Here is a 19,590-nt window from a genome sequence, read left to right as displayed (position 1 = left end):
GTCCTTTAGGCAAATGTCCATCCACTGCGTCACAGAGAGAGGGAAGTTTAAAAAACAGTATCTAAAGGATGATTTAATTTTTATATCTGAGCAGATCAAATGGTATACTGCTAGTGAAGGGGGAGGTTCAGGTAGACCCTGCCTGGAACACAGACCCCTTGATAGCTTGTAATGAATTCAGAAAGAACATGATTTGCCAGCTGATGGGATCAGTTTATCTGATCTTGCAGGAAGCTGTTCTATTTCTGACTTGCTCCACCCCATCTTTCTTCTTTTTGCCTGTTGGTCTAGTGAGCTGCACAAGTGGCAAATCAGACAAGGGAGACCACTGGGCTGCAGGATTGGAAGGAGGAGGAGAAGGAAGAGTTTCTCTTCAGCTGGATCAGCTGAGGTGTTGTCACAGGGCGGAGTTGAAGGCTTAGACAAAATGCATTAGAGAAGCTGTTTCTTTGACTCTGAGGTGCAGGCAGAACTGCCTTGTGTTTTTAAACTCGTTCACAGAAAGGGGTTTAAATGAAGGTAAATCCTTCCTTTGCCTCAGATATTGTCAGCTGTTTAAATTTAAGGAATTTCAGAGGTGTGATTAAATTGCTTTATCCGACAGGTTTTAATGATAGCAAATCAGGTATATTTATAAAAGATGGGTTCTTTATTACAACAAATGAGCAGAGAGAAGATCTTAATCTTAAGGAATTACTACACAGTGTAAAAGCTTAAAAAAATACCAGTCAACTATAGTATAACATAAATGATATAGTGCACTATATTAAAGAAATTATGTTAAAGCAATTAAAACTAGTGAAAGAAACATTAAGTGGAGATTTTGATATATCTCACCACACTCCAGGCATGAGTACTTCTCTCTCTTTCTCTCAATACCTGGGAAATAACTGTAGAAAGGCATCCCAAACTCCACAGGAGATACTCCACACACTTAAAGAAAAGAATGTGGAAGAATTAAACTTGTATGAAAGTAGACTGGACTTTTATAGCATAAAGAGGTTGACCTGCCAGTCATAGGCCTGCAGGTCAGTTTAGCAGCTTATCTGTCAAGTCTTACTTCAAAGGGACAGATGTGTGTTTGAAGCTGGTAAGCCAGGCCAGCCTTTTAGCATATTCAGCGCCAAAAACACCACTATGGCGCCACGGTAACTCCCGACAGAGAGCTTGCCTTGCTTTGTCTTCTGAACAGATTCCAGGCCAAGCAGATTCCAGGCCAAGCAGATTCCAGGCAAAGCATCCTGATAGAGATTTAGTGAAAAGTTTCACCTGTAATACACTGGAGGCTTTTGTTAGAACTAGGAATCTGAAAAAACAGGTTTGTTCCAGAATCTTGTAGAGATTCTGTAGCTTACTGATCATTGATCCCTTGACAGACGCCCTTCTTCTGCCCCTTACATAAATGATAAGTACATTAGAGAATGGCCAGATCTCTGGGAAGTGTTTCTCCTCTTAATCATGGATTGTCTGAAGAGAGGTTACTGTCTGTAAATGAATAATCATATTACTAACTTTCAGTCATTCCCTGTCAAATTGTTATCTGCTATTACTGAAAACTCAATATTCTTAAATATTAAGACTGAATATGCCTAATGTACCTGAACTAAATATAAAAATTAACTGAATTAAACTGTACACATTCAGAAGAAAAGCTTTTGTTAAAACTATTTCAGCTGTGCTGCTGATGCTTAGTGTGTTCTTGTGTGTGCACTCAGTAAGCAGGAATATGAGGAAGACTCTTAGAGGAGATGAAAAATGTGTGTCTCTTCTCCCTGATGTGGTACCTGTATTCTCTGGTGAGTGTCAGCGTGGAAAAATGCATCAGCGTCATAACGGGCGCTCATCTGCAGCACGACCACCAGAAGACAAAGCAGCATTTTACCTCTCGGGATTAACAAACATGTGGCAGCTTTGGTAGGGCTGTTTGGTAGTCAGGTGATAGACTGGCCATATGTCCTCATACCTCATTCTGGCTTGAGATTTCCCCCCCCTCCCTTTTGAAATTTGAAATAAAAGCATGGCTTTATTCAGTTGTCATTTGTCCCAGTTCTTATGTCAGATATATATATCTGTATAAGATATATATATATATCTTATACAGATATAAAATTCTAAAAGATTCTTTAAGAAGTTCTGTAGCCCAAGTTTTTATCACTCTTAAGTCTTTATTGGAAAGGGCATGCAGAAAATATTATCGAATGTAGATGACTTTGCATCATGAGAAGCGTAGACATCTAGTTAGGCTCTAAATAGGAAGATGAATGTAGAAGAAGGACAGGGTTTTTTTCAGACAGTTAAAACTTTCACCCAGGTGATTAAGAAGCCCCATCTCTTCAGTGATGTGAGGATTTGACATAAGAAAAAAAAAATGGTTTAGTAGTATTTTGCAGTGGGGAGAAATGGAAGGTATGGCTGGCTTTGATGTATCATGAAGTTAAAAATAACTGCAAGTGTGAAAAAGTTGTGTTTTCTGTCTTGTAGTACTTTATCACTGGCATTTCAGTACTCTGAGGAGATAATTTGTAGTTCATTTTAAGCAAATTAGAAAATACGAATGTTACATCAGTGTAATGAAAACACCATTATTAAAGGCTGAAGGAAGCATAAAGTATGGATTTCTTCTCACTTTTACATAGTTTTCTATATCCATTACAGATCAGATCCTTGTATTTCTGCTGTTTAGATTTTACCTAGTTTGTTATTTTTAAAGAGAGCTTCTGCCATGATTCTTAAGGAATTCTCTAATCCATTAAAATAAAAGCAAAGCACACAACTACCTTCAGTAAATGCTTTGATTAAAATGGACATTTCTGAACCTTCTACAGACAATACCTGCTCAGATGTGACAGCATTTGTGACATCACCAGTACAGACTTTCACAAGGATTTTCAAGTCAGTGTTGTAAGTTTCCATTTCATTTTTGCTAATTAGAGAATTGTGTTGTTTATTTTCTAGAGGAAAAAAGTCACTAAAAGTGTAACAAATTTGTTTACTTAATTCAATAGAAATGCAAATATATTTTTTTGAAAATTACAGTTTCTTATTGGTCCCTGTTATTTTGGTGTCACAAATGTTAAATATTTGGTGCCAGTTAATTATTGTATGTGTAATCAGAATTTCAGAAAAGCCAGATGTAGGAGGAGATTATCAGTGTTTTCTCATGTATGAAATTTCACTTCTGCATTGAATAAACTAATTGTAGAGTTTGCTGAGTAAGGTCATCCTATAAGTTATGAGACTCTTTTGGAGGCTAAGTCATTAAGCACTTTTTAGCAGTTAGATTAGGAAGAAACTGTGTGCTAATAGCAGAGAAACCACAAGATGTGTGTGTCTTAGTGAAAAAAAGAGCAACAAACTTCATCCGAAACTTGGTGAGATTAATTTCTATGTCTTATCCAGGTCAGTCATCTTTTAGTTGCATCTTATGCCTGGAATTTGGAGGTCATATTTTATATCTGTGTTTTAAAAATTCTTAAAATTACTAAAAAGGATGCAAAATTTTGCGCTACTGAAATGACAGGCTGAAAATTTTGCATTTTTACTTCTCAGTCAAGCTTTCTTATAATGAAGAGGCTGGAAAAACTTGAATCAAAAGACCTTTTAACACCTCGTTTGCCTTAATATTTATTGCAATTGTAAATAGTGTAATGGTGTAAATAAAGTAGTACAAAATAAATTAGTATAAAACGTGTATATTAGAACTGAACTGTATTATGGTTCTTATCTGGGGGTTATGAGCTGTTTTATTAAATTTAAGGCAGTGAAAGCTTTTAATTCTGAGGTTATAAATGAGTTGGTGTTTCATTTTTTTTTGCTTCTTTAATTTTAATATATCAATTTAAGAAAATACTGACAAAGTTGTTTCTCTCTTCTTAGCACTACTGTTAGGATAGGATATATTTCACAACTAATTCAAAATTCCAATTTATATTGGGATCTCTAAGTTGCTAAGATTTTGTAATATTAAATTATAATAACTATTTTACAAATATGTATAAAAGTATTGTATTTCTAGCTTTTCAAAATGTGCATTTTAAGTGATTTTGCAGTTATTTGTCAGAGTACAGAGATTTGTATAGTTTACATATTTTTAATTTATAATTTCTGTGTGTATGTGTCGAGTAAATGACAGTATATTCTGACACATATGTCAGGGTATAATTTGGTTGTATAGAATGTGCAATTGTATTAGGGAAGTTCCTGGTTCAATAGTTTGTCAGAACCATTGTGGCATCATTGCTTAGAGATGTAGTTGATCTTAGAAACTTGAATCGCTTCAACCTGATTTTCTAGCTTGACTGGAAAACAAGAATTGCACTCACAAGGCAGAGCAGCAGTCTGATTAATTAGTAGTTAATCTTGCCTAAGTTCATGCTGATGCCCCTTTTCCTTTGCATCTTTCTTGCCCACAGCCAATTACTCCCATCTTTCCTTTGTGCTGATACTAGCTCTACAATAACCTGAAATTGTTTTGGTCTGGTCAACACCTTTTTTCTTGGGCTGTGCATTTTTTACACCTGTCTCAGCTGTGTGGATGCCAGTGCTGATGCAGTGGAGTGGGCCATGGGATGCAGTGCATGCTTCCTTCACAGCTGGTCCTCACTGTCCCAAATGGACTGCCCTGGTATTATTATTGTTACTGTGTTTGAGGTGAACCAAAGTGGCCAAGGACTGGGACTTTCATTCACCATCAGTACTTCCTGGCTAGTACCAGATTTGTGCTAGAACAAAAGACTAAAGGAAGTACGTGCCTATGTTGAATGTTTACTCCAATTTCCTGATTGTGAGATTTTTATTTTTTAAGAAAAAGTGGTCACACAAGTTTGGAAATGTGTCACAAGGAGAGGCTGCCTTTTCCTAAGGATCCTGGTAGGATTGGGTGCTGAATTGGTGGAAGAGTGGCTGCATTGCCATAGTGCAAACCACAAGTTTTGTGGTGAATTTATAGCATTCAGCTAGGACTGTGGATACAGAATGTTTGAAAGTCTTTTCCTGAACTCCTCTGAAAATGTGTTCCTGTGAAATGCCTGATACTCTGTTATTGGCCATTTGTGTTGTTAAAGCCTTGGCTCATAGTCCTTCCTCTGAAAGTGAAGCCTAATCCAGTGTTTCCTCATGCTGCTTCTCTTGCTTCTAACTGCTTATTTCTCTGTATCTGTGTTTTGTCTCTGAAGCTCTTCTGTTGTCTTGTCATTTTTTAAAAATGTAATTCTCAGAGCTGTAATTTATTTGCTTACCTTGGAATAATATTTAGAGTGTTTGTAAAATTCTGTAACTTTACAAATGAGAATACTTTCTTCTCAGTGACGCATACTTAAGCAAAGGTTATATTAATTGTTCTTTAGTGGTTAATTTAAAACTAAACAGTGTGTGAGCATTTCAGGTTATTTCTGTAACTGTTTATTAATTCAAGTAGTTCTTCACTGTATTTTGTCTGGTGTTTCTCAGCTCACTGGCATAGAGTTGCCACTCTGAAATTCTCCACATTCTTAATAAACTTGAATAGTTTTACTGTCAGGTAACCCTAGATCATTGTATATATCGACTGAAAATGCTTCTAACAGAAAACTGTCGAGCTTAATGGATTGGAAGTTGAACATTAGACTATGTAATCCTATTTTGATCTCCTCCTTTTACCTAATTTCCTTTCTCTGTTCTTTTCCACCACATTTTTTTTCATTCACACAATTAGTTTCTTTAAACTTACTAAAGCTTTTCTTAAACTATGAAATAAATTGTGTCAGTCTCCATCCATTTTATTTTCATGACATTCTGAAAGATAGCCCATACGATGGGCATAATTTTTCTACTCAAAAGCAGTATTGCCTTGTTTATCTTATGTAAGTTTGTATTATTTAAAGTGTGTGATTAAAACCAGAATTTTAAGCAGTTTTCTTTGATTGCCATCAAGCCAAGTGACTTGAAAATTTCAAGGTGGTTTTTTTTTTTTTTTTTTTTTTTTTTTTTAAATTTTATTTTTTTTTATTTTTTCCCGTGGGGCTGTGAGGTCCAATTCTCCATTTAAAATTCTTCAGTCAAACTGTTATCAGTGAGGGATAGCTGTTTTCTGCCTGTAGCTTTCACCTCACTTAAAATTTCTTAGTAACTATGGATGTATTCTGTCTGGGACTTTTTAGTAATTAACAGTCAGCTCCAATACCTCCTTTTTGATCTAGAGTGACTGAATCTATTTTTCTGTTACCTGAAGTAGATTCTCTTCTTGTCTTCTGGGGCAAAAACCAACAGAAACAAAGTGTTCTGTTTTTTTGCAAGTGTATTATGCTCAGCTGCAGACTTCATTTTATGTCCGGTTAATTTTTCCCCAAATTTTCATCTCCTAATCTGTTCGAGTTTTTTTATTTCCCTTGCGTGGAAACTTACTACATCTTCTTTTCTGAAAGCAGCACTTTAAGATTTATTAATTTTCCCATTTCACTACAGTGTTTCTTTATGTAAAGAAACTTAACGTTTTCCCAGCTCCACTCAGCCGGTTCCTTACCTTGTGTGATGATGATCTTCCATGATGATTTGGTTGTAAGAACAGGGTGAAAAGCTGGAAGTATGTGCTAAGGAACAAGCAGATCCTAAGGGCTGGATGGTATATTTTCCAAATTTTGCAGGTCCTTATGAATTAATATTTGGTTTTTTAACAAAAATATTTCAAAGGAAGATCCAGGAAGAAAATAGGGGTGGAGGTGAGGGAGTGGATTTGAAGTCTTTGTCTCCCTCCCGTGCCCTGTGATGAAGTTCAGTTTCACCTTTAATTTACTGAGTAGCTCCTGTCCCAAATACAATGGAACTGAAATATTTTGTGGTTACTCTTAAATGGTTCTTGACTTAATTCCTCTACGCTGCATGGATGAGAAGAGAGATACTTCCTGCTCATGTGTTTTAGAGCCAACAGCATCAATGAGTGTTAGTGTCAATAAATTACTTCTCTGAACTTTATTATGTGGGATATTTAGCCAGTTTAAAAGAAATAGAAAAAGTCCTTGAAGTGGACACTATTTAAATTTGGGGGCATGGGATTTTCTGCAATTAATTGGATTGCTATGGTAGGCCAATATATTAAGCGCAGGCAGTTTTGCTGCTAATTACACACAACTTCTCTGGAGTATCGGATATTCAGATCCATTTTATGAATATGGTAGGGAGAATAACAACTGTAAAACAAAGCACTGTGCATGTAAGTGACTGTTAGCGTGTATTTCAGAAGGGATAAATGCTCACCATATGGTACAATTACTGTGTCCAAGTTTTCAAATTAGCTTCTCTCATCCTCCTTATTACTGTCTTTAAAAAGAGAGGAAAAAAACCCAACATGATTTATCTACTCTGCAGCAGAACTCTTGACGCAAAACAGCAGCCCAGTTCTGTCCAGTTTTTTTTCCCTAGCATAATAGAGGCTGTCGGACTTTTTTATACTAATTACTGTGTGAGCCTCAGATGAACCCCCTTCAATTCACAGGGCTTTGTTAAGGGAGGAGCTGTCAATGTGTCTGCCCGTTTGCAGCTGTGCTGTGGCTTTAGCTTGCTTAACATTATGCTGCTTTTTAGACTTGACAGAAGGGATTTTTTTTCTATTTTTTTTTTTTTTTTATTAAGGCAAAGCAGCCTTGTAGCGAAATGGTTTAAGCAGCTGCATTGTGGGGAAGCACAAAGAAGTTATTATTGTGTCTGTTTAGGGGGGTTGGATGGAGGGGGGAGATATTCGGCTGCTGTTGATGCCGATTGTTGACTTGCCATCTGCCAGATAGGGAGAAGAAAAAAATGACAGCTCCAGCAGGGTGTTCAAGAGGTTGTTTGGAGAGACGCATAAACATGTGCAGATGTCGAACTGAATAATGGCAAGAACTTGAGACGGTTTATGATGCTGCTGTTGTGTGTGCATATACAGAATGAATGTATGTGGAGATTTGGTTAGGAGGAGGGTACATATTAATTATCATTGTCCCCCACCGCCTCCTTTACTTCTGTTAATTAGTTCAGGAGTTTAATATCTTCCCTCCCTCCGTTGTTTATTCCTAAAAAGAGCCTTTTCTTGCGGTAGGGAAGAAAACTTTTGATTTCTCCATGTGGTGAGCTTAAAAATAAAAAACAAACTCAAAGCAACAATTTAACAGATTCGGTATTTGTGGATGTAGAAGGAGTAATGTATTTATTTCAATCTCAGACATTTTGGGGACAGGTGCTTTACAAGTTCTTACATAGCTTTGTCTGTCTGCTGCAAGACTGGTACGTTGCATACCCCTGCTTCTGCATCCAGAGCTTTTCTTATGCAGAAAGTGCCAAGTGGTGATTGTCTTGTATTATAGAGTGTGCTAGGGGTTAGAATGAGATTAGCAACTAATTTTCTCTTTCGCTTGATCTTATTTTTCAGTTCTTTCTCTGAAGGCAAGGAGCTGGTCAGGCATAACTTACATTTTCCTGTTTGCCAGTGGCACATAAAATAAACTTGGATCGCTCCATAGGAATATAGTTTTCTCTCTTTCACTAAAATCCTTTCTTATTTCTTGTTCAGTGATTATGGTGAGTTTCCAGGATACTGTGAAAGAAATGAGAGGAAGGATACAAGCATAGAGGGAAATTAAGCTAGCCCAGAAAGGCTAAAGGAAAGCATTGTTTTACAGGTAATCTCTTACTTTGAAGATAAAAATGGAAACTTTAAAAGAATGCATTTTCTTCTCTAATATTACATTCAGCATTCAGATATCTGTACTGAACTGAAAAATGGAAAATGAAACAGTGGTTGAGGTGCATTGTGAATGTGGATTGCAGACATATCTTCATGTTATCAGTATGTATCAAGGCATTCTGGTCATTTACAGCATGACTTAAATATTAATGGAATAAACCATACCAGTGCTTCCCACCAAGCCCTTACCAAAAGTCAAGGAACTCCTTTTTATTGTCTCTTCCATCGTAAATCTAATAAGCATCTGTAGGTCCTTGATAACAATAACTGCTGATGGGAACATTTGATGTGCCCTTCTGTCATCACTGTGCCAGAGTGGGAGATGTCAGTTTTGGATTATGTCAGTTTTAACTGAAAATTCAGGTGTGGCTGCCTCCTGCCCAAGTACCGATTTCTGCGTCTGAGCCTAGACAGAGGTCACCAGCACTGCAAATGGACATTTGCTTTTTGCCTGTTAGTTGGGTTGTTCTTCTTCCCAGAATTGTGTTTTATGTGTTCTACCACTGCTGGTGCGAAGCTCAGTTACTCTGGGCAGTGCTGCAGTGCTGCATATCATGAAGCACTTCATGCAACCAAAGAGATCTCCTGATGTGTGCAGCAGTAATGGGCTGTTCCAGCTCAAGCACTTTGAGAAATGCTTGGGCTTATCTCGTATTGATTCTTTGCAAATGATGCAGGCTAAGTGACAAGGCAGAAAGGTTGACTTCAGTGATGTGCCTTGAGGAAGAAACGTAGGTGAATGGTGTTGGTGCCGGCTTTTTGGCACCTTAGTATGGTTTGAGGCTAGGAGCACACCTAGTGACAAGGAGAAAGTTCAGAGGAGCTATTTTAAAATTATTGCAATGTGTCGGTTTTAAAAGTGAGACAGTTTGCTTTGTGAAAACATGCTAGCAAGTGTACCAGTTTCAAGAGGGGAAAAGTCACATAATTTTCAACAACTCATGTGTCTGTTAAAGAAACTCAGTTGAATGGTAATGCTCTTGTCAAATGTACCATATTCTTTTACAATCAATGGAAAGTTTGAAATCTCATGTGTAAACCAGCGTTAGCTGTTTTGCAAAATGCTCTAAGTAGATAATATTAAGATGTTTAACTCAACTTGGCCACATATAAAAAGCAATTGAATTTAATCACCTGACTTAATACATTTTTACCAAGTACATGTATTTAAATTTTTGCTGCTGTAACTAACTGTCTTATTCACTGAAATTTATAGATTAATATTTTTATACTTGTGCTACTCTTAAAATATTTTCAAAACCTGAAAAAGATCCTTTGGTCTACTGGCACTTGATAAAAGCAGAAGAAAAGAAAGTAGTATTTTTTCTGTTATACAAAGTACCACTTGATGCTGATGGTGCTATATAAAAAACATATGAATATTTAAAAGTACTGAGAACATTAAGGTTTTAGCTATAAAAAATATGTGACACGATGTTTAAAACACTTGCATTTACACAAATGCAGCTTAACATTATTAAAAAATAAAAAAGACTGCTCAGAAAACCATCTAAATAGTTTTTGGCTGTTATACTATATTGCCTTGTTCAAGAGAGATATTTTGAAAATGTGAGCAGCGCTCCTAAATGTTTCCAGAATACAGACCTTGGTTTTCCATTCCTGAATAGCAAGCATATTTAGAAAATATTGATCACCTTTGTTGCTCAGAGATGCTGATGCAATACAGGATTCTGTTGTTCCAGACAGCATGTGCTAATAGCAACTGCTATTTAATTTATTTATTGTTCTAATTCTTATCCTTCAAGAATGAAGGGGAAGTGAGAGTGATGTTGAAACTGGCAAGTTTTTCTTCCTGCTGGCTCACAACGGGCATGGTAAAGGTCAATTCTCAATTTGTCAGGATGTCAGCTCACTCAGTATTTCTGGTATGATTTTTTGAAAGGACAAAATTGCATGCATGTGAAAATGAACATTTATTTTCCATGTGTTGCCAAAACACACCAGTAATTTTGAGTGGATATTGTAGATGCCCAATTTCAAAACTGCATTTATGTATGAATAATGGTGTGTCTGTCTCTCTGTTATTGAAAACTTTCCTCTAGGTTTTATTGCGTGTTTTAGAGAAAAGATTATTAATGCAAAAGGAAATCATTGAATAAATAGCAGGGGCTGAAGTGCTGCTGCATTTGTACAAGATAGCACAATGACTCAGTCTACAGTCATAATGAAAAAACCATGGTGGCTGGCGATTTGAACCCTAGAACCCTGGAATATGTTTGTACATTGCATTCACAGCCTGGGGGGAAGAAAACCCCACAGTATGAGCAGGGAGAATCTTTCCACTGGGGAGGTTGGTCCTCCTCATCACTTTAGCTCCAGCCATGCCCCTGAAACCATGGGGAGTGCTGCTCCATGACTTCTCCCTGCCCGCGACTGCACCTCTGCTTGGAGAAATCTGCCTTACTACTAGGAGCCCTTCTCTTTGGTCACTAGCTTCAGGAACAAAGAATCTACTGTTTGCCAGCTCTTCAGTGCATCTGGGCTGGCATGGAGGACAGAGGGTTGTCCCTGCTTTCCTCCCCCCTTGCTCAGCTGAGGCACTTCTGGAGCTCATACCCGAGGCTGCTCGCTGCCTTCTGCAGAATATTAACATCTGTGGGGTTTTCACTGTTTTCTGGCCACATACCTGTACATAGCTGGGCATAAATTGAGCAGTCTTTTGTCTGAGCTGGATTATTGAGATATGGACAGTGAGAGGTACTTGAACTTTTTCACCTAAACTTCCCAATTTGCCCTTGCAAACTGGGAACCTAATAGAAACCTGGCTGTGGTATAAGCCAATGCCCACATGTGTCGTGAAATGTTTCCTATTTCTCATCTGGGACTGGAAAAAATCATGTCTAGTGCAAGTACAGATGTGCTCAAAATGTCATTCAGTATTACTGGGAACTGTTGGAAAACAGTTAGTATAAATAAATAATCACCGTCTCACACTGCAAGAGAGAATCAGAAAGTGGTAGTTCCAAATTCTGCTTTTCTTTGAACTGCCAACAAATACTTATGAGAGGGCATCTAATAAAAATACCTTTTAAAATGCTAAGGCACGTTAGGCAAAATCACAGTTTCATTTAGATTTTTACTATGCAATAAGATTTTGTAAAATACTTTGCATAATATATTATTACATATTTACATTAGATTGAAGGACATAAATTATGAGGATAGGTATATTTTTTATTTATTTAAAAATTTTTTTTTCAGTAGCTTTGAGCTGTGCTGAAAATTTATTATAATGAAATTAAAAATAAGTAAATAGTCTAGCAGAAGTGCTTTGCATTTACTTAGCATCTACTGACTTAATCAAATAGTCTGCTGATGCTTCCAATCGTGTGTTAGGTAACACTGCCCTCAGAGGGCCAAGGTAAGGAAATTCAATCTCAAAACCACTGGCATTATTTCTGATAATTTTATTGGACCTGACATTAATTACAGTTGTTTCTTTAAAAAAAAACAAACAAACAAACATAGAATTGTGTGATTTACTTCTATATAATGTTGCTTAATGCTTTTTGATAAATTTTGTTTTTTCCCCTCAATTTATTAAATGTTATTGTAGGGAGTTTCATCTAACAAAAAAAAATGCCTTAAAAAGAAAAAGGGAGACAGTGTTTGTGTATTATTTCTATTAAATCCATTTGAGTAAATTGATGAAACAGACAAGAGGCAGAATTTTGGTGTGTTCTCTTTTTGGAGGGTTTTTTTTCTTAAATCTCACTTATGTCTGTGTGGCAGCTGTTGCTTCTTTTAAGGAAGCAAGTTTTTGAACTCAGGTTTCTGTTGCTTATCAGCACTGTATATTAAAGACATTTCCTTCACACCTCTGAAACCATTTACATATTGAAAAATGTAGATGTTTTGCAAAAGTGTTTATTCAAAAAAATACATTTAAAAATAATGGGACTAATTTTAAATTACTGATTAATTTTTCAATAATTCCTAAATTTCCATATGCTTAAGGATTACAAATAGTGAGACTAACAACAGCAACTGCCAAATCTGAGCTGAAATACGTGTTTGAAGAAAGAGTTTGAGTTGTGAGCTAAAATAAAAAAAAAATTACGAATTTTGGGTGATACATTTGTCGAACATAGATTTTTTTTTTTTACTACTCATATGATTTCTTAGAAAGCTCTCCTTTCTGAAGCTTCTCAACAGTATGAAAACCAGCAACGTTGCATCACTGGAAAGAAGCATATTTTGTGAAATGTCCTGAAGGCAGGTTTCTTGTTACTGGCTGTCAAAGGCAAAAAAAGAAGAATCATTGAGGCTGCAGTACAGAGGCAAATAAAGAGGCAGCCACGAGGGTCATGTTCTAAACAAACCTTCATTAAGCACTCTTTGTTACTGTTGTTAGCCAGTGTATTATTAAATAAAACATTAATTAAAGAGTTGCATGTTACGAGGGTGCTTTTTGCATGAATATCAGATTGAATTTTCATGTGCTTCATGAATATATTGCTGTCTTACTTAATCTTTTGTGTGTGTTCTCTCAGTAGTTATTAAAAAAGCAGACCCTGACAGCGTAAAATTTGTATTTTGTGTGTATGTGTTTATTGTCTGTATGTATCAGCGACATGCATATTCTAGCCACTTTCCTCAAGTAGCTTAAAAAACTTTGCCTAGAATTAAAATTATGTAGGAATTACTTGGCTTTCTTTGCTGCAGTAGTTGCAATTAGAGACCTCTTCTTACTGTCTAATAAACAGATCCTAAGAGAATGTGGTTTTCAACTTAGAAGGGTGTAAATTTAGGCAAAATAGTAATTTAACTTACATTAACTCAGCAGGAAGCAGGGCACAAACCAATTATTGCTCTATGGCAGATCCAGTGCTTTTTTTAAATACTGCAGCTCCATTTTATTAAATTGTCAAGATATCTTGTGGTTTCATTAGCCTGCCTGGACTTTTCATCTCTCATAGAATTACTTCTCACTTTCTTTAAGAAATTTCACATGAGAATTTCCTCTTGTTTGCTTGTGTTGAGGTATTTAGTAAACATACATTCCAAATATCTTTAAAATGATTTAATATTGGTAATACTGGGAAATATTTCTTTTTTTTTAATGCAGGGCTGTTAAGTTAGAAGACATGTGGAAGTGGTCTTTTTTTCAAGTACTCTGCTTTGCTTTGGCATTTTTTGCACGGAGAATTTCTTTCAAGGCAAATCAATAAGCACATGTATTAAGAAGTGTGGACTAAAAAGTTCCTATCTTTAGGCAGATTATGTAAAAGGAATGCAGTTATAAGAGAGCACCTAGAGTGCATCTTGAGAGCCCTTAACCCACTTGAACAGCTAAGTGAACTGTTCGCTGATACCACCATTTATTCTTCAAAAGTGTTCACCCATTTGTTAATTAAATTACAGAATAAATATAGGGCAGATGATAAATATTCACATAGCGGCCTTGGAAAGGAATTGGAATATTGGTATTTTCAAGACAAAACCAAGGTTTGTGTGTGTTCGTAGAGATGTTTTGAAAAAGCAGTCTGACCATGATTCATGTTGGGAAACCACTTGGGAGAAACATTCTTCAAAGAAATTGGTCTGCGAAAGAAATATATGGATCCATGTGAAGCCATAGTGTTTTACAATTGCTTTTAAACTGCTTTTTCTGTGTCTGGCTATAGTTTGTAGAGCGAATACAGAGGTACAGCTATACTCATAGGTAAACTGGTACTTATCTGTGCTCTGATTAGCTTTTATCCAGAGTTGTTATCTATCTTCAGAGGAGCTTGAAAGTGCCATTCTGCTCTTCTAATGGTTCGTCTCCAGGCATAACATCAGCTGCATAACTCAGTAGGTGATTAAAAATCTATCCAGTTTTCTGATTAAGAGAATCTGTGTTTGTCTGCTGCTGGGTACTCAACCTGAAGTGTTGTCCTAAGGGGTGAAGAGGGAGTAAGTGACCAGAGAAGTGTGTGCTGGGTCTGTAAGGCCACCTGTTAGAATGGTCTCCTTTTCCAACAGGTTTCATTCTGGAGAGTGTATGTAAGCAAACAAAGGCTGCCATTCTTTCCTGACTGACTATTAAGTGTACTTACCCTATCAGCCCTGATCCATAGACAGAGTCTGCTTATCTCCCTTTCCAGTTTATTCCTTGCAGAAAGGAGGACTCTCTTTGAAATCTGAGCTTAGATGGCTGACCTGCCTTAGGCATGTTGATACTGTCCCCATGCTGTCCTTCAATACTTCAGCAGGTTTAGGTGCCTGCCTTCTAGGTAAGACTAAGATCTGGAGAGATTGCAAACCCACTAGCAGGCACTTTATCTCACTTACTCTTACAATGAAATGAGATATAATTTATTAGAAAAATGCAGAAGATTCTCCTTTTCATCTCTTTCAGGAAACAACTAAGATGTTAATATTTTTAAAACGTACATTGGGTGATCTGATACATAAGGTTTTGTTTCGACTTCAACTAGTGAGTCCATGCAGATTTCAGAAAACTTGTTGCAGGGCATATTTAAAATGTTTTTAAAATATGACTCATACCTTTACTTAGGTCTGTGATTATTTCATGTTCAAGTATTCAGCAAACTTAATTTATTGCTTTTCAGGTAATGCTGATACCGTTTTTCATTGTTGTTGATACTAAAGTTACACATTTATTTTCCCACACTGCGATTGTGTTTCTTCTTCAGCTTACAAAGTGTCTTGTACCTGTTTGTTTTGGGGTTTTTTGCATACTTTCATGTTAACTGGGGTTTCCTACTGTGAAATGAGCTCAGACTGGGAGTATCAGTAGGAGTGTTCCCAGCCAAACTACAACCAGAGGCCTGAGATAAAGCTCTGTGTCAATACAAATGTAACTAGTGCCATATCTGCTCTATTCATTTAGTGGTCAAATTAAGTCACACTTGGACTTTTTCAATTCTTTCTACATGTATGAAAACGTCTGTATAGGAAAGTGAAGCAAGTACCCTGCTATCTAGAAGCAGGACTAAATAGGAAGAGTTTTGCTGCATAATAGCCTGAATATCCCAGTGTTAATTGTTCTTTTCTCTTCTCCATCTTGTATTCCCCACTTGCCTTCTCTGCTTAAATACATGAAAACTGGACATGTTAGTGGCTGCAGTTGGATTTGTTAAGCCATGGGTATTGTCTAAATCCTTACAAGCCTTGCTCAAGTTCATCAAGGCCGTATCAGCAATTCCCATGTTGAAATTCAGTGACAATTAGTTGATTGCTGTTATGGAAAGGTGAAGGTGCAGTTAATGATTTTTTAGATTACCCTTTAATTAAGTAACCTCCACGTTAGATGGATGTAAACTTCTTTCTGACTTTTGAATGGCCTAAAAGCTGTGCAGCTATAGCTGACAAGGTGCTGAGGTGGTAAAGGGCACTGCCAGGCTGGGGCATAGCCCAGGAGCAGTGCAGCCCCTGGGATGGTTCATTCTGAGCATCTCACAAATGGTGAGAAGTCCTGGGTTCCTTGTTGGAAAATCTGCATTGTTAGTACACTTTTTTTCTGAAAATGTTCACTTGTATAATGATGAAACAGTGACTTTAAATAAAGTTTTAGTTATAGTCATTATTTACTCACCAGAATTTGTAGAAATCAAAGATGAGGGAAGTTGGGCAAATCTAAACTAACTTGTACCGAACTGAGTAATTACACTCTAAAAATGAAATTGTTGCTGAATTCTGGTGTCCATTGTAAAGTATAAAAGTATTAAGGAAATTTTTTACCCTTAATACTGAATAAGTGGCATTAATTAAGATGTTGTGTGTCCTGTATGTTTCTGATCCTAAATTCCTTATAGATTCAGGATGCAGAATTTTTCACTTAGGCTGGGGTAGGGGAAAGGTGGCATGGTAGGTTTATTGGTGGACTTACCTTGTAGAAAGTAATTGGCTTTTACTTCTTCTTGTTTATACCTCTTTGCTTTCACTTATATTTTTAAAGTATATTTTGTGTAGGTTTTTCCATTACCCCCCAATTGCCTTGTATTTGTTTAGTGTATGTTTGGAGAAACTGAATGACTTTTGGTTTGGCTCAGCAGAGTGAATGTTCTACCTTGTAGCAGTTTAGATTTCATTTGGTTATTAAAAGTCAAGATGTGGAGTTTTTTGGTGGTGTTTGTTTGTTTGTTTGTTTTTTTTTTTTTTTTTTTTTTTTGTTTTTTTTTTTTTGTTTTTTTTTTTTTGTTTTTTTTTTTTTTTTTTTCCCTGAAAAAAGGTTTTAATTATTTATGGTGTAAGCAAGTATAATCTGGTAAAATTCAGAATTATACAATATTAGTTTACCATGCCTATAGCCTCTTATTCCAGAGGCATTCTTGCACAGTCCAGGCTTACCATTGCAATTCAATTTTCCCTTCTTTTGGACAGAGTTAAGGTTTTCTCTGTAAATTGAAAACATCTGAAAAGATTTTGGTGTAATTAATGTTCAATACTGATAATGTGATATGTTTTTTAATATTCAAGTTTGGGTTATTTTCTCCAGTGTTAATGAACTTTTTTTTCCTTCTCCCTTAGGAGAATATATAAAAAACTGGCGGCCAAGATACTTCCTGCTAAAGACAGATGGCTCCTTCATAGGCTATAAGGAGAAGCCCCAGGATGTGGATCTGCCATATCCACTCAACAACTTTTCAGTGGCAAGTATGTATTTCCAGTATTTATTATTCTCTCAGCATATTGACAGATTATCTGCTACATATTACTTCGTGTATAATTCAGAATTTATTGGTAACACTGCAAGTTTAATGCCATGTGCCATACTAATGCACCACTGATCTTACATCCATCTCTACAAGATACATTTGTAGTAACATGGAAGAACCATGCTTTAGTTTTTGAATGTGTTTTGGAAGTCGGAGTTCTTATTTTTTGTGTGTTTGTCTAAAGTGTCTCTAAGTAACAATGATATTTGACAAATGATTGCTGTAAGAAGAAAATTCCTGGAAAGTTTACCTTTATTTAGATCACTGACCTCTTCTCTGTTTTTCATTAGTATCTCTAAATTCACTTGAAAACTCAAATTAATTAGAAAATTATCTAGACTTTCAAATGACAGAAAATCATGCTAAGTTATTTTTCTCTTGGATAATCAGGTAATCAGCTCTCCAGCCTGGTTAATGAGTAATTTCAAGCAATCAGACAATTTGCATATATTAACAAAGCTAGGAAGTGTGTATCTGTTGGATAAAGTGAAAATTGTGTGTTTTCCAGGAATGTTTCTAAAAGACAAATTTGTAGGGTTTTTGATCTGTCAGAGTGAGATTGGTGTTTCTGAACAGAAATATAAGTATTTGAGGAGAAAATTAAGGGGCAAAAAATCTCTGTGAGTTGCAAATAGCACAGCTAGAAAGTTTCAAAGGAACACTAGAGAATTTACTCAATTTCTTTTAAAATTGTATCAAGTGGGCAGTGTTTAGTTTTATGCAGCCACCAGAAGAGTATTTGTACTTAGGGAAAGGGTTCTCTTCATCTTCCCTGCTGAAGATGGAACAAATGCTACTGAGACTGAATTTTCCTCTGTTCTTGATAAAATTGTACTTGAGACTGACTCAGCCTTTGTGTATACAAAGTAATTTGTCTGTTTTATTTGGTAAGAAAATAATCTTGTGCTCCAAGCCCATGTCTCATCTCCCAGCTAGAAGAGGAAAACATAGCATGTTCTGATTGCAATAGAAAATGATATTGCTTGTGCAAACCTTCTAATAGCATTAGAGGCTCATTTTGCCTTGTTGGTATTCAGCATAAAAGCAGTGATGTCTTTAAGTTGTTCATATGAGTAGGAATTGACTAAATCATAGGCCATTATTCATTCCTTAGTTATTACTCTGCATTATTCTAACTACTCTTTTTTAGCAGGTAGTATTTTTCTAGATACTTTTTCCCCTCTTTGCAGCTGAAAGGCAATTTCTAGAAATACAGTGGGCTTTTTTGTCTTGCTTTACCATGTTCTTCATTGCTTATTCTGTCTTTCCTTGCTGCAGCAACTAGAAGGGTGATCCAAATGATAGTTCTGCTAAGCAAAGAAATACATAATTAGCAATTATTATACCATAATTACCAGTGTGTTGCTACTGGTTTTGGTTGGGATTCTTTGGTACCCAGAGGTTCTGTTATGTAATTCTGATATTAGAATGCTGTCCCTGAACTTTGCCTGGAAATTGGAAGATTTCACATTGTTTTCCAAAATGACACCATCAGCACCCCCCCACCTCCCCTCAAAAAAAAAAAAAAAAAAAAAAAAAAAAAAAAAAAAAAAAAAAAGACAAAAAAACCCACACAAAAAACCCAAAACCCAACAAAAACCCAAACCCTTTCTGCAACTAGCAAGTCTGATAGGTTTGATTCTTAGGCTGTGTAAGCTAAAGGAACAAGTGTGTAATATTAATTGAAAAAATCCAGTTTTGATAAGCAAGATGACTTTTTCTCACAGGAAAAGGTGTAATTTTGTCAGAAATTTTGGCCGAACAGTACAAGAATAGGGAGATATATCACTCATCAGAAGAATCTCATGAAATTAAGTGGAATGCCTGTGTAGAATTCACAGGATGAAAAACAAACAAGAGTGGTATTACACTCTAAATTGCAAGGGACTGTAAGTTTTTTATCAGCTATTTTATCTGTCTGAAGATGAGCTCATCAGTAGGGCAAATAAACAAACAAAATTGCTGTATGAATGAATCACATCTCATGGGAAGTACCTGGTAAATGTCAAGAACTGGTCTCACGGCCTCTGATCCAAGAGTTCCTGAGCTGCTGCACGAGGTTTGTGGCCACAAGCAGCGCAACATATTTTTCCTGTAATAGTGAAGTACGTTTTTCATAAATTACTAGCCAGGCAGATGGAGTGTGAGATCACTGTTAATACCATCTTGATTAGGTTGGCAGGGACTTAAAGATATGTCTTTACAGTC

General features: G+C 36.3%; 1 protein-coding gene across 1 annotated transcript in view; it reads left to right on the top strand.

The window, feature by feature from the left end:
• AKT3 (AKT serine/threonine kinase 3) overlaps positions 1-19,590 on the top strand; it is a 380,155-nt gene that overhangs the window by 61,184 nt on the left and 299,381 nt on the right. The window contains exon 3 of the mRNA XM_083857259.1: positions 17,195-17,320. Coding sequence (XP_083713385.1) covers positions 17,195-17,320 — 126 coding nt within the window. The remainder of the gene's footprint in view (positions 1-17,194; positions 17,321-19,590) is intronic.

The sequence above is a fragment of the Zosterops lateralis genome (assembly GCF_965231275.1).
Source record: "Zosterops lateralis genome assembly, chromosome: 3".
NCBI classification, from domain to species: Eukaryota; Metazoa; Chordata; class Aves; order Passeriformes; family Zosteropidae; genus Zosterops; species Zosterops lateralis.
This window is presented reverse-complemented; position numbering and strand designations above follow the sequence as displayed.